Source organism: Lepidochelys kempii, chromosome 14, assembly GCF_965140285.1.
Source record: "Lepidochelys kempii isolate rLepKem1 chromosome 14, rLepKem1.hap1, whole genome shotgun sequence".
Classification (NCBI taxonomy): Eukaryota; Metazoa; Chordata; order Testudines; family Cheloniidae; genus Lepidochelys; species Lepidochelys kempii.
The window spans coordinates 16,509,791-16,525,533 of record NC_136393.1 but is presented as its reverse complement, the minus strand read 5'-3'; the positions used below and the strand labels follow the sequence as shown (position 1 = coordinate 16,525,533).

General features: G+C 48.6%; 1 protein-coding gene across 1 annotated transcript in view; it reads left to right on the top strand.

The window, feature by feature from the left end:
* The window catches only part of UBE2O (ubiquitin conjugating enzyme E2 O), a 92,826-nt gene that overhangs the window by 72,127 nt on the left and 4,956 nt on the right, over positions 1 to 15,743 (top strand). Inside the window, exons 10-17 of the mRNA XM_073310945.2 lie at positions 2,992 to 3,146; positions 5,541 to 5,653; positions 7,601 to 7,729; positions 9,293 to 9,382; positions 11,404 to 12,064; positions 13,061 to 13,197; positions 13,842 to 14,045; positions 15,060 to 15,117. Coding sequence (XP_073167046.1) covers positions 2,992 to 3,146; positions 5,541 to 5,653; positions 7,601 to 7,729; positions 9,293 to 9,382; positions 11,404 to 12,064; positions 13,061 to 13,197; positions 13,842 to 14,045; positions 15,060 to 15,117 — 1,547 coding nt within the window. The remainder of the gene's footprint in view (positions 1 to 2,991; positions 3,147 to 5,540; positions 5,654 to 7,600; positions 7,730 to 9,292; positions 9,383 to 11,403; positions 12,065 to 13,060; positions 13,198 to 13,841; positions 14,046 to 15,059; positions 15,118 to 15,743) is intronic.

Below are 15,743 nucleotides of genomic sequence, written 5' to 3'. Positions count from 1 at the left end.
CTGTAACGTTAGCTTAGTTTGTTAAATGGGAATGGCTTTACTGTGGCGGCACCTGCAGCCCTGGTAAATTCTTTTGGGGGTGCCACTAAGGGATTCCATTGCCACCTCCTTTCATTTCAAACAGCGATTGACTCACTTAAAGAGGTTAAAACTGTTTTCCCATTATAAACCTTCATCTCAACACCAACCCTCCAACTTCCCCATAAAGAAACAAGTCCCCCTGAAATGTCACATGCCACATATCTCCTCCCATGGTAGAATTTTTCTGAGACGTTCTGCTGTTGACTCTCTAAAAAAAGGAAATCCTATTGTATGTATTTGCCCATTACAGCTTCTAATATCTCCATACTTTTATTGGCTTTAATAAGGAGAGATGTTCAAAAGCCATAAAGATGTATCTGAAAAATAGCATGTGATTGAGTGTACTGGGCACTGTGGGAGGCAAGGATGGGGCTAACTAAGGGTTTGTTGGACTAGTGCTATAAAGAGGTATTGTACCGCTTCCCCTGTGGGGGAAGAAGAGGTACTTGCCCAGCCACGGGGTCCAGAAACAAGGAGAAACTGGGAAACTGCCCATCTTTCTATACTACTTGCAAGAGATTTTGTATGTTAAGGATGAATAAACCTAATCTCCTCAACAGTATAGATCCAGTAGTATATTGTCATTACTGAACAAAATGGGGGCAGAGTTAAGGCTTGATGGGATGATTGAGTGATTCTAGGGCAATGAGAACTTGGCTGGATCCCTTAACTGTTCATTTTCAGACTCTCACGTGTATTTGCCGGGAGAGGATTAACATGTAGAATTTTTGTGAAGTGTAACTTCTGGGGATGTTCACTGGATCCTGTTGGAACTTGCTTTCATTCTTAATTCTTCTTCAACGAAGGTTTCAGTTAGGGAATATTAAATGTAAATGTCCAGTAGCTTGGTCACTAATTTAATTTTTTATTAAAGGTCTGAGTATAGCCCCTAGCAAAAATAGCTTGGCACCTTTGCTCCATAGATTCTGCTAACCTGATCCAAATCAGGAATGCTGTTCAGTGTGGTTCTTTGTATGGCAGTATGTGCACCCATGAGTGTATTTAGGATGGAAGAATCCCATGCTCCGCTACAGACTAGGGACCGAGCGGCTAGGCAGCAGTTCTGCAAAAAAGGACTTAGGGGTTACAGTGGACGAGAAGCTGGATATGAGTCAACAGTGTGCCCTTGTGGCCAAGAAGGCTAACAGCATTTTGGGTTGTATAAGTTGGGGCATTGCCAGCAGATCAAGGGATGTGATCGTTCCCCTCTATTTGACATTGGTGAGGCCTCATCTGGAGTACTGTGTCCAGTTTTGGGCCCCACACTACAAGAAGGATGTGGAAAAATTGGAAAGCATCCAGCGGAGGGCAACAAAAATTATTAGGGGGCTGGAGCACGTGACTTATGAGGAGAGGTTGAGGGAACTGGGATTGTTTAGTCTGCAGAAGAGAAGAATGAAGGGGGATTTGATAGCTGCTTTCAACTACCTGAAAGGGGGTTCCAAAGAGGATGGCTCTAGACTGTTCTCAGTGGTAGCAGATGACAGAACAAGGAGTAATGGTCTCAAGCTGCAGTGTGGGAGGTTTAGGTTGGATATTAAGAAAAACTTTCACTAGGAGTGTGGTGAAGCACTGGAATGCGTTACCTAGGGAGGTGGTGGAATCTCCTTCCTTTGAGGGTTATAAGGTCAGGCTTGACAAAGCCCTGGCTGGGATGATTTAGTTGGGGATTGGTCCTGCTTTGAGCTGGGGGTTGGACTAGGTGACCTCCTGAGGTCCCTTTGAACCCTGATATTCTATGATTCGAGCTTATGAAAACTGTGGACTGTAGCAAATGCTTCTGGATTGGCGGTGGGAAGGGTACGTGTGATTAGGAGCCTTAAAAATGAAAGGGGCAGGAAGATGAGACCCTCGTGTCAAAAACAGGATTGTTCTATGCTTGGGTTTGTCTTTGTGCGGTAGAGGTGATCATATGTGAGAGTGGCCAGGAAGTAAAGTTTTTGTTGTCTTTAAACTGAACACCATCCTGCTTTTCAAAGGAAGAGGCAGTGTCGAACCTGTCTCCAAAGGGCTGAGATACAATATGCAGCTTTAGTCTTCCTTTTCATCCCCATGACCCCAGCTTCAAAGATTTCTCAGAACTTTCAGCAGAGCTCCAGACAGAAGGCACTTCAAGCCTTTGGAACCTAAGATTTTTCCCTACTGAAGTGGTTGGATGTGGCAGGGGTCCCAGGGAGGGCAGCCAGGAAGGGGGGGGGGAGGGTTGGGTGGGGTGGTGGGGAGCAGTCAGGGAGAAGGGGTGGTTGGATGGGGCAGGGATCCGGGGGGGGGGGGGGGGCAAATCAGGAATGAGAGGAGGGGTTGAATGGAGTGGGGGGGGCAGTTGGGGTGGGAGTTCCGGGGGCAGTCAGGAGACAGGGAAGGGGGGGGTGGATGGGGCGGGAGTTCCGGGGGGGCAGGGTTTGGATGGGGCAAGGGTCCCAGAGGGGGCAATCACAAATGAGAGGAGGGGTTGAATGGGGTGGCAGAGGGCAGTCGGGGGGGGGAAGTGGGGGCAGGGGGGCATCAAGCTGGGGTGGGTGGGAATCCGGGGCAGGGGCCAGGCCACGCCTGGCTGTTTGGGGAGGCCCTCCATACAATTTCCGAAACCTGATGCAGCCCTCAGGGCAAAATGTTTGCCCGCCCCTGGCCCACAGGCATAAGTGAACCCATTCAGCCTGAGTACTGGTTCCTGACCTTAAAATCCCATCTCTTGACTTACTACTGCCAGGTGTGAAACATGGGTACCCTTTTGAACTTAGAGTGCTTGGCAGCCCAGATTTTCCTACCATTGCTCTGTGCACTTAGCTTTGGCTTCTTGTGTTGGGGCAAGCCCCAAAATGGGTAAAGTCAGTTGGCAGAGGGGTCTGCTTATTTTCTTCTGCTCTCCACAGGTGGCAGCTTCATTAAAGCTCTCTCTCTTACGTTCAGAGTTGCTGTAGAAGTGGTGACCACGATGACTTCGGCTGATGTGATGTGGCAGGATGGCACTGTGGAGACCAATATTCGCTCCAACGAGTTGTTTCCAGTCCATCATCTGGACAACAATGAGTTTTGCCCTGGGGACTTCGTGGTGGACAAAAGAGGTACTGGGTGAAAAATATGCTCTGGGGGAAAAAGCAAATCATCATTTTTATTACAAGGAATAAGAGCTTTGCAATTGTCTATTTTGGTTTGGTGCATATGATGATGCAGGCGCCTGAGCAGTTAAAATCAATAACACTTACCCCAAAAGATCCAATGACTTTCATATCTGAAAAGCACTTTCAGAGTAGATTGATGAGTCTAGCCTCACAAGCCCTTCAGGAGGTGGGCAGAGTAGTGTCCAGGTTCTACAGTCTGGGATGCTGAGGCACAGAGCTTAAGTGACCTGCCCAAGGTCACACACTGAGTCAGTGATAGAGGTGGGAATAGAACCCAAATCTCCAGACTCCCCAGCCTATACTTTTGCCATGAGACCAACCTTTGCACTCCAGTGCTATCCTTTTGCTTTTTGTTTTCTAATATAAAATAAGTTATTGCACCCCTTCTATTTAAGTGCAAATGTGTAGTAAGAAACAAGTACTTAAATATGGCTCTGGTAACTCTACATATACATGGTTTGTAGGCTTTAAAAAGGTTTTATTGTATAGGGCTGAACCTGTGTGAAATAGTTGGGGATGAATTGGATTTGCCAACCTTTTGTTAGCACACAACCAACCTCCCCTTTCCCTGGGAATCTTAAAGGATCTCTCTTGATCTGAGGACACCCTTTTTACTTGCCTGCCCCAGCACCAGAGCGATGAAAGGAATGAATCGCACACAGTTTAGCTTTACCTGGATGCCATTCCCAACAAGATTCTCACACTACTATATTTATCTAAAAAGTTTTCTGTGATGAAAAGTGGCCTTTTTCTTCCCCTTTCCTGACAAGAAACAAATCACTCCAAAAGTATGTGAGCGTCTCACTTCTTGACTTTCCCAAGGCTTAGGAGCTAAGTAACGGTTCTAAGAGACCCAATTCTCTGCAGGAGTTTAGTGCTCATGAATGTGAAGGACGAATGGCACTTGGCCTAGCTTTAAACTACTGCATGCATCTCCCTCTTCCCTAGCAGCAGTTCAAGGCCTCATCTAATCTTAATTCTTTAGACAGTGATGAGCACAGCCTCAGAGTTTTTAAAAAAAAAATTTAAAACAAACAAAAAAAAACTTTGCTCTCTTCCCCCATAGGTAGGAGTAAATTGTTCTAATTGTAGGGCTTTTGTTTGGGGGCAAGGGATTGTTTCTGATTGTTGTGTTTATAATATATATAGTTGGAAAGCTAAGTCAGAGATGAGTGTTGTGCTCACTTTTACCAGTGGTCATTGTTAGAGCCCTGCGCGGATACTAACTTTGAATTGGCAGCCGATCCGTGATCTGCAAAAATGGTCCATGGATATAAAGCTGATTTCCGCAGATCTGTAGGTTCTAGTCATTGTTATCTCATCGGGGAGCTCGTTCCTTGGGCTGAAAGATGCTGTGGCCTTATGGGTTAGGCGTTGCTTGTGGAAGCAAGAGATGGAGGCTTAGACTTTCAAAGTTGCATAGGGGAAACGAGCATCTAGAGCTCATTAATGTCTAGTAAATTGTCAGGCCCAGGTTCTAGTTTTGTCTGACAAATTTTTAAGAATTCCTGCCTCCTCCTTCACCTCCCTTCTCTGCCAAATGCCGTCCAGAAAACCCTACAACCTGCTGCAGGCAAAGCTCTTTATAACCTGGAAAGAGAGAGGAATCAAACTCTTTAAAGCCCACTGGGGAGGTTTATTGCCAGTCAGTTTTACATGGAAGGCACTGATGGCAGATGCAGTCCAAGTCCAGCTTCTGTGAAAGGGTGTTCCCTGCACACAGGTCTCCCTTTATTGACTGACAGTTTCATTGTTCCAGTGGAACGTAGCCGTTGTGAGAAATCATGATCATGGAGGAAGAGACGCCTTGTAGCTACGGCCCATCCCAGGTAGCCCTCTTGGCCCATCAGTACCCACACTTGAAGTGGACTCTTTGGCTCTTCATTGAATAGTGTAGAGAGCAGAGCATCAAGGTGAAGTGGCCACTGATCTGGCACTGCAACTCCCTAAAGACAAGTGTGCCCACCTGGGATCTCTCTACCCACCCTCTGGCTAGATGGCCCTTTAAAGTTACATGACTCTTTCCTTACTTGCTCAGAACACCCCAGCTCCGTTGTTGCTTTCATCCTGGCATTGCACACAGGTGAAGGATGGGTTCACAATTTGACAGTTGGCAACCCTAGCTGCCATGTAACAAGATCCATTCTCCTGATTTCCCTGTCTCGAGTGGAGCTGCTGGGCTGTAATGCCTCGCAGTGAAGCCAGAGGTGACTTCCCCTGGTGCTGCTGCCAGAAAGATCAAACAAAGCTTATTGATCAGACTAAAGAGATGAGAACAGTCACTGTTGGTCCAGCTTTTCACTTGGATATTTTCCTCCCTTCCACCCTGACCAAAAGCTCAGACCTCCCAGGACCCTGCTGTGTACGGAGTGGTGCAGTCAGGTGACCACATCGGCCGCACCTGTGTAGTAAAATGGTTCAAGCTGAAGGCCAGCGGAAACGATGTTGAGGTAGGTGAAGCAGCCTGCTCCTCCTAGTTGGGGCTGTCTGAGAGGAGTGAAGTACACAACAGCGCTTACTCTGTATGCTTCCACCCTGAAATAAGTCACCTTTAGGATTAGCGGAGTGGGGCATGTTACTGCTCTGGTGTCAAGACTGGTTCTGGCGACATTTTTCTCTGTGGCTATGTCTACCCTGCACGCCTCTTGAGGCAGCGCAAAGTGTACGTGTAGCTACACGCAGCCGTGAAAAGCAGGCCACGTCCACGCTGGGGGTGTCACTACGCGTGTCGGTGAAAGGCTCTGGCAGAGGGGAAAGGCTTCAGCAGTTCCCCCCGCAGGGAGCTGGCAGAGCCCTGACCTGCAACTGGGGGAGGCTCCAGCAGTGGGGAGGCAGTGGGACACTGCATAGCTGAAAATAGCAGCATAGGCAGGAAGGTAGGGCTTGGGTGAGCAGAGAGCCATGCAGGGTATGTGCTCAGTGCATACCCGCTCCCTTCAGGTGTGTCTGTGTTCTGCTCTCCTGAGCTGTGACTCACTGTCCACGCTGCTAGTGTATACTCTACACACCACCACCAAAAGAAGCACGCAGTGTAGATGTAGCCTGTGTTTCTGCTGGTGGTGACCTGGCACAGAGCAGGCATGTTCAAAGATTTGCACACCCCATCATCCTGGAGCAGCTGGGTGTTTTTTTCCCCTCAGTTATCTATGAATTTCTGCCTTTGGCCAGGAGAGGGGCTGGTGCTGAAACAAGCAACCACAGTTGATTTCTTAAAGCTTTGGTGCTGGGCCTCTGACTTTTTCCACCTCTACTAGTTGGCAGAGAAGCCCATTGCTCAGTGGTTGTCCGAAACACCATGAGAGCGCTCTTGACCCGTCACTCTCATTTACAGACCACATCTTCCTCCCCCACCAAGTCCAGGAGCTCGGAGTATTTCATCTTGCCGGTTCCTGTTAGGCTGTGGGCAAGTTGGAGGAGTGCTGCCATGGCCCCTCTAAACCTGGCTCATTCTTCCTTTGTCCCCCCCTCAGGGTGGTGCATGTGGTATAAGTGACCAGGGCTAGTTCAGGCTTAGAACAAAATCTCAGGCTATGTCTACGCAACATCACTTACAGCGGCGCAACTGCACCGCTGTAGTGCTTCTGGTGAAGGTGCTTTAAGCTGATGGGAGAGAGCTCTAGGGGCGGCTTAATATCTCCTGCCTCCATGAGTGGTGGTAGCTGGGTTGGTGGGAGAAGCTCTGGGAGAAGCACTCTCCACACCTGCGCTTATGTCGGTATAACTTACTTTGCTCAGGTATAGCTTGCGTGACTTAGTCACACCCCGAATGACAGAAGTTACACCACAGTCATTTGTAGTGTAGACATAACCCAGGCTGCCCCAGAGACACATCCCTATGTCTAATACTAATTCCTCATGCTAGTAAATAGTGGTGCTTTTCTCAGAGCGAAAGCAAAGGTGATCCGCTTTGGCGGGGGGGATGCTATTTCCTATTAAGTCATGAGCCTTTTATCCAACCCTCCTACCAGCTGTGCTGGTTCGGAGATCATGGAACCTGTATCCAAAATAAATCCTGGCTCTGCTCAGCTCACCTTCTAGCTGTTTTTGAGAGAGCTGGATGTTCACAGGGGGTGTACCGTGGTTCCCATTGGCTCATGATTCATGCAGTGTAAAACCTAAGAGAAAAGGTGAGGATGAACTGGATGAAAAGGCAGGATGCCAATTTACCCCTTACACCTTTTCTGAGGTGACACACGTAATATCAAATAGCAGGTCAGAGGGCAGCAGCAGGCACCAGATGTATTAGCAGCGCATGGTCACAAGACGTCAAGTGGCCACGGGTGCTGGGAACCAAACTGCAGGTGCAGAAAGCATTTTAAGTGTCCAAAGCAGAATCTAGAAATCAGTTCAGTAGTTTGGAGCTAACCCGTGCACGTGTGTGTTCTCTTCAATGCCAGCTGATGGGGGAGGAGGAGGATGTGAGTGTGTATGATATTGCTGATCACCCCGACTTCCGCTTCCGAACCACCGACATTGTGATTCGCATTGGCAATGCTGAGGAGGGAGCGTTGGCCAAGGAAGATGAGGTGAGTCTGAGCCATGGTCATTTTGCCCGAAGCAGCCTGCAGTCATTTTAGCTGGGATTTCCTAAGGGTCCTAAGAGAGTTGGATTCCCCAAGTCCCATTTGGGTACCTAGTGCCCACAATCTTCTTTGAAAATCCCAGCCTCTCGTGTTGCCTGATACCGCTGTATTTTCTGCCCCCGGCTTAGCCTGAAAGGTCCCATGTGTACAAGACACTTGTCCACCCTGGACAGAGTCAAAGGGCACTGGAATGAAGATACAAACCTGGAGGCCTAAGTAGGCACCATCTCAGATTTTAACTGAGGTCACTCTGAAATCCTCTTTGCCAGGGTGAAAAGGGATTAAACCTGCCCTGAAAGTTGAAGCAACTAGAACCAAAAATGGAGAATGAAATTTGTTTGCCTTAATTTAAATCCAACAAGTATCTGTGTAGGGATTCCAAGTCGGGTTTTCAGTATAACTTCTAAGATGGAAAGTCCAGCGCAGCCCCAAACAGAGGGAGATTGAAGATCAGTTTATGTCTATAGCTAGTGACATTTGTTTTGCTTTGAGAAATAGGGCCGTTGTTGTTATAAACTGGATTTACATGCTTAAATTGGATTAAGGAGTCAGGAGGGGTCTGAGGGGGACCTCCCTTTTGGAAAGAATGCGAGCTGTTCACCGGTAGTGGACCTCCTTAAGGCTGCAGGTCTTGCAGACCCTAGAAGTGACTCTTACGCTAACAGAGGTCTGCAGGGTAGAAGTGTAAGAAGACGTCTCAGCTCTCTGATAGGCCAAGTAGCAGTAGCATGTCTAAGCTCCAGCAGCATGAAATACATGCCTAAAGCTGCTCACCTGGCCTGTGTAAACTTTATTCCAGTTTAAGAAGCTATTTATTCTGAATGCACTAAACGTGGGGTTTAAAAAGCTGAATGCGGCATGTTTGGCGTTTCAGCCTCAGAGCTTGAAGGCCAGCCTGAGCTGCAACTTCAGAGCACAGTCTACGCAGCTGTTTTTGGAGCATTAATGTGAGCCTCTCTACCCCGATTGTGTCAGCCTAGGCATGCCCTTCATATCCATGCCCTAGCTCTCACGGAAGTGCTGCGCTCCGGGAACAAACTGCAAAGTCTGTAGGTCTTCCTTCAGCTAAGCGGGCTCAAAATCAAAATTCTTAGAACTATCACTAGATGGCACCCTAAGTCAAAGAAATGGTGGTAGGATCCCATTTATAGTCATCTAAGCAATCAAAACTGCTTTCCATACTCATAGGTTGGAGCTTTAAAATGTTGATGTTGGTCAGAAGTAATCATATAATGTGGTTCACCGTTTCCCTAGGTGGTGACTTTCTGTAGTGTCCAAGGTAGTTTTTCATGGAAACATTTTCCCGCTAAATAGAATCTCAGCAGCCTGGTTGCTCCTGCTGCGGCCCACGGTCTCACTGCGTGAGGCATGCCAAAAGCTTGTCTTTGGACTTGATCCGTGTTTACATGCCTCAGTTACCTGGAGAAAAGCTGTTTCTCAAAGACTTCATTCTCTGTACTTGAGAAAGAGATTGTGATATTTTGTTTGCTGCTCTTGTTCCCATAGCCCTCGGTAGGACAGGTGGCTCGTGTTGATGTCAGCAGCAAAGTGGAAGTAGTCTGGGCTGATAACTCCAAGACCATTATTCTGCCTCAGGTAAGGTGCTCCTGTCTGGTCAGTGGGGCCACGGTACTTTCTGTAACTCAGTTTAATGACATGCAGTGTTCTTGGATCAAGGATGCAAAGATACTGCTGGAGCCTGTGTAACTGAATCTCAGGTTCTTTGAACTCTTTGAATGCCTGTCTTTGCCTATCTTTTAGTCCTGTTTCTCCTCTCCTCATCTCTTTTAGTGAAGACAGACCTTCTAAAGAAAATAGAATACCTGCCTTTGTAGGGTCCCATCCCCTATCAGAGCAGCACAGAACACATCACTCCTCTTGCTACAGAATCTCATTCATGTGCAGAAAGCAGTTGATGATCAAGACTTAAAAAAAAAAACCCACCAAAAAAAAAAAACCTCAAGCAGCTCTGCATTAATAACAGTAGAATGGTCAATGCCTGCACTATGGAAATGGAAGAGGATGTTACAAAGCAGTCTGCTGTCTCCCTTCCCCCCATTGTCACATGTGACCGGATCACAGGCAGAATCAAAGGTCTGGTGTATGCTCCACAAAGAGCTGCTCTCACAACGTGCCTCTGCAGCAAGCTGTGTCGCTCCGTTCCCTTGGATTCTGTCTGAACATGTAATTACAGGACTTTGGTGAATGTTGAGATCCTAAGTTATCTGTTGAGAACTGTAATTTTCGTTTCTGTGCGTGTGCCAGAGACTAGCTGGTTGGGCACTTTCAGTGGATCTAAAAATAACCATGAAGATGGCATAACTGGCTGACAAAGTAGCCTTTCAACTCAGATTTGGGATAGGCCACAAGGGCAGGAAGTCTGGTGGCCTTGGTCTAGCTCCCCAGGATCTAATCGCAGCTGGCAATCAGTTATTTAGTGGCCTGCAACTGGCATAACTGTGCTGGTGCAGGTGGGGATTTTGAGGCTCCTTTGCAGAGCTCTGTGTATGGAGAGCTTGTACATCTGCATGTCTGGCTTTTAGCTACTGTGATCAGTGTGTCTCTTTTTAGCAGCTGTATAGGTTTTATGCAACATCACTTGAACTTTCAGAAGTTCAGGATTAAACTTCCCATCGTACAAACCTCTTTAATACACCTTACAAGCTACTTCTTGTCCTGGAGCTATCCATTAGGCTTTGTTTCCCCCCACCCACATGACATATGGGGGGGCTAGATGAGTCGAATTTGTATCGGAGTTGGTAAATTTTCATGTCTGCTTTGCAAGGCTGTCTTTGAAAAATGTAACACACACAAAAGTCCCCTGAAATTTAGAGCTGCAAGAATGGGGGTGGAGGGGAGGGGTTGTGATGGAGTCTGGGGAAGCTAGACTCTCAGGGTAGGTAGTGAAGAGGGGTAGGGAGAAAGCACATTTATAAGAGTCAGGTCAGCAATTCTAGTAAGGCTTCCTTATCCCAATTAAACCTTAAAAAGTGGCAGTGAAGTACAGTGGTTGGAGACTGTTCATGGCAGAGTGCCGATAGCAGTTACAGTGTGCCACACAAGAAGATAGTGAAACATGCGCATTCTAGCTAGTTCAGGCATTGTTTTGTAGATGCGTGGAATGCAGACACAGCCAAGCTGGCATATTGTATTCACACAGCAGCTGGCTCAGTTGCAAAAACAGAAATACAAATTTGACACGTTAAAAACTGCAAAATTTGTGTGGGGTTCAGAAAGCTGGGACTTCAGTCTTGCAGTTCTAGCATGCATGCTCTCTCTGGTCTGCAATGGAAGCCCCAGCTTTTGGGACAGCTGTTTTCTTTTTAAAACTGACCCTGCTATTCCCAAACACCTGTTTTCGGGGGGGCGGGAATGCTGATTCAGAACCCAGCTCACAGGAGCTTCATAAGTGCAGGACTCAGCTCAGATAGAATCCACCTTAGATAAAGAAAAAATAGCCTTTTGGGGAGATTTTGGTGTTGCTAGGATCACTGTTTTTAACTGTCCGTTTCCTTTTAACAGTAGAGACTGATTTATCTCCATCCAAGATGACCGTAAATAAAGCATGTGTATTTCGGCCCTATACCACCTCACTTCTTTGTTTTTGATTCCTTTAGCACTTATACAACATAGAATCGGAGATTGAAGAATCTGACTATGATTCTGTAGATGGCAGCACCAGTGGGGCATCCTCTGATGAGTGGGAGGATGAGAGCGATAGCTGGGAGACGGACAACGGCCTTATGGAAGACGACCACCCGAAAACTGAAGAGCCGGAGCCTGAGGAGCCTGTAGCGGAAGAGGTGAAAAAGGTAGAGGAACAAGTGCAGGGTGCCGTGGCAATGGCGGTTGCTGATCTAACTGCAGAGAAAGCTGGGAAAGAGGGAGCACCAAAGAGTTTCCGAGAGCTGAAGGAGGCCATCAAGATCTTAGAGAGCCTGAAGAACATGACTGTGGAGCAGCTGCTGACGGGCTCTCCCACTTCGCCGACAGTAGAGCCCGAAAAGCCCACCCGGGAGAAGAAGTTCTTGGATGACATCAAAAAGCTGCAGGAGAATCTGAAGAAGACCCTGGATAACGTTGCCATTGTGGAGGAGGAGAAGATGGAAGCTATGGTGGAGACGGAGAAGAAAGAAGAAAAACCTGAGGCACAGACGCCAGTGAGGTCGGAGTGGCCTAGTGAGACCCCAGTGCTCTGCCAGCAGAGCGGAGGCAAGCCTGGAGTCACCTTCACAAGTGCCAAGGGGGAGGTCTTCTCTGTGCTGGAATATGCCCCAGGTGAGTGTGACACCTCGGGGCTGGACTAACTCTTCCACTGCCTTCCCCATTGAGACTCCTGTACCCCAGCAGGAGTCCCCTGCAGTCACTCCCCCCTCTCTTAACGGCCCTGCTTCTAGGAGAAGGGGAGAGATGTTACCCACCTGGAACTCATAAGTCACTTGGGAAGGGGCAATTAAAGAGGGCTCCTATCCGTAGAGGGGTCTGGTCTGGGAAATGACCCTGGGTGTCTTGCATGTACTCAGAGCGCTGTCCCATGTGATGTGGCTGTGGTAGAGGTTCCCTTTCTTTCCCCTTTTGGCTGTTCTGACTTGGACGCTCTGCAGCAGTGTGTGGGGTAGGAATCCCTTGCCTCAAAGATTGGCACTCCAGCTTTGCTAAGGGCTGTTGCGATCCACAACCTACCAGCATGAAAACCCTGTTGCAACCAAGTTTGAAACGAGCTTTTCTTGACTGGGGGACGGTGGAGGGCTGGAGGGTGAGAGGCAGAATGGAAATGGAGACAGCTGATGTTCTTGTATCGATTGTGCCTCCTCTGAGTGCAGTGACCTTGTTAACACAAACCAACTTTCACCTGCCAGAAATAAACAAGAGTGCCTGGTTCTGGGGTGCATCGGTGACAGCACAGCTTCAGATATCTGGCAAACAGATCATCCTGGACAGGTCAGCTGGGAAAACGTACCCAACCTCTGCTTTGAGCCTGTAGCTGTGAAGAAAGAGGCTATTAACACAGCTCTTTGGCTGAGGTGTAAATTCTTGCCCAGATGTGGTCCCAACGTAGTTGCTTTAGCGCCTTGCTGCTAACTCGTGGCTTGAGATCTCAAATAACAATACAGCCATGTTTCCCCAGCTTCACTGACCAGTATCTTCTCTTTCTCCTCCCCACAATACTGGGCGCAATTGTTGAGGGGGGGAAAAAACTTCCCTTTGAAGGCGTTTGATTTTGGAGGACGATTTTCTGTAATCTGATGGGTTGTAACGCCCCTTGCTCCTTAGATACCCATGCCTTTAAGAAAATGGAGTTCCAGCCACCAGAAGCCAAGAAGTTCTTCAGCACAGTGAGGAAAGAAATGGCATTGCTGGCGACCTCTCTGCCTGATGGCATCATGGTCAAGACGTTTGAAGACAGAATGGCAAGTCCGTATGCTCCAGTCTGTTTGTGTGTTAGCACGGTGACTGGGCGTAACCTGAGAGTTGAAGGCTCAGGAGGGAGTTCCAGACTTAATCCCCTATTCTGAGCTGTCAAGGCATCTACACTTGGCTGAAGTTTATAATTACAGTAAATTGGCTCCCCTTTACATTTCCAAGAACCCTGGTAATAAACAATGAGTATGTGGGAATCTGATACTAGAATTACTTCACCAAATAAACCTGGGCTGTGTAATTCGGCTAAGCAGGGAGCGTGAGCGGGTGGAGAGCCAACAAGGCAGTGGGCGTAGCCAGTCGTGGAGTGGAACCATGCACCAGCCCCGTCTGAAATCCTGTTTCAGATCACTCATCCAGGCCTGAAGGGTGGAAGTGTGGTGGGTGAAGTTCAGTCTCAGGTGAAAGAGCACAGCCCAAAGCTAGCACCCACTGGAGATCTGCAAGGCTTGAGCTAGTTCTCCCAAGTCCCCAGTTAGTGTTAAGCTAATTAAAGCCTCTATCTCTTCCTCCTCCACTCCCCAAACTCAATCTGCCTTGTTACCAGGGCTTGCCTCTTTTCCTTGGACAGAGGGCAGCCCTGGCTTTCACTCTAGCCCATGCCTATTTGTGCTCACATCTCCTCTCTTCACAGGATCTCTTTTCAGCACTTATTAAAGGACCCACACGCACTCCTTACGAAGACGGCCTCTTCTTGTTCGATATCCAGTTACCCAACATCTACCCAGCTGTCCCCCCTCTCTTCCGCTACCTCTCCCAGTGCAGCGGGAGACTGAACCCCAACCTGTACGACAATGGCAAGGTTTGCGTCAGCCTTCTGGGAACCTGGATAGGAAAGGTAATGCTGTCTTCAATCCCTTTGCACAGCACATGGCTTTTAAACGGAGCCAGACTTTCGCAACTAGGGAGCGGTGTTTGCTGCTTCCCGCTGGCCCCAGAAGCCTGACAGTTTTCCAGTTCAGAGAGCAAACTGGGGAATGAGCATCCAAGCTTTGTGCTGGCCCTGTCTGCATTGGGCTTGAACCGGCCCTAATAGTCTGGGTTTGAATTCTGGATAGATGGATGGAGTAGACAGAGCCAAAGGGTAGTGTTCAAGAGAGGTTTTGAAAGAGTGTCTCAAAACCCACGTTTGTCCCTGGAAGATGAGCTGTGGGTAGTATTAGCCACAGGCCCTTGTCGGGGCTGATAAGAGCTGAGGGTGTGCGCAGGGATCATAGTGTGAACAGGGATCATTCTCCTACCCTTTGGGACTTGGTCTTTCTGGCCTTTTTTTGCCTTCTCTGTGGTGAGCAGCCAAGGCATGCTGGAAACAGGCTTAGCAAAGACGTAGGGGGCACAGTGAGTTGGGAGAACCCTCACTCTTAACTTCTGGACAGCTAGGTTCAAGGGAGGTTGTGGGTAGCGATGAATGACTTTGTGGGGTGGGAGGGTGTCTCATTCCTGTTTGGGCACCACAATAAATATCCACCCATTGACACAATCAGCAGGGCTGGAGTGGGCCCCACCTGTGACCCCAGTTCTGGAGCAGCGAGGCAGGTGCTGCATACCTGGATTAAGGTGTACAAGCTTCCACAGTATCTGCCCAGGCCATGTCCAGCCTGAAGCCAGCGCAGTAGGCCCATAATTTTACCCAAGCCTGAATTGTACTCACAGACCTTTAAAATAGGTGTGCACAAACGCAGCTGGGGTTGGGCCCAGGCAGTAAATGTTGGCATGCGCCTTGGTCACTATTAGCTGCAGTCTGAAGGCTGTCGCCTCCCTTGTTTTCTGTGTTAAATGCTGACCAGGACGGATGCTGCGTTCGCTGTTGCTCATGACAAGCTGTCTGTGATAACTTCTGTGTGTGTTCCAGGGCACAGAAAGGTGGACCAGCAAATCCAGCCTTCTCCAGGTGCTCATCTCCATCCAAGGTAAATGCAGCTGCAGAGCCGGTGGGGCGTGGAGGGACACTGGAGGCCCCCTCACTTGCCTTGCTGGGCTGTGTGAAGGAGCACACTTTCCCATCTCAACGCAGCAGGGGCAAGCTGTTACCCATCCCTCTGTTCTTGGCTGCCTTCCATCCCTGTAACTTTCCTTCGCCCCTTTCCCCTCTCTGCAAGAGCAGGCCTTACTAGCCTTTTGCTTGTTGCCCTGTGCCTGGGAAGGTGAACCACAGCCACCTCCAGCCAGCTGCTAACGCCTAAAAAAGCTACTAAGAGGAAGGTCCTGAAGTTGCTGCTGAGCCTGGGTCCTTCTCTTTATAGGCAGTGAGTCACCAGCCTTGCTAGCATCTGGTTTATTTTTGCACACATCAGTTGTGTTTACACTGGTTCCTAAACTGCTCTGTGGGCTTTGGAAAGGAAGCACAGGTGTGCCCAAGCCCTGCAGCACTGACTTGCCTGACCAAGACAGCCAGTAATGCTAAACCCTGCTTGGAAACTCTCTAGCAAGCAGTCTGCTGTCCAGAAAGGCCAGGGCCTGACTTGGGAGTATTTGGTCTATGGTATTTGATCTCTCAGCCCTCGGGGTGTCTTTTCCCAGAACAGAGAGGCTGTTT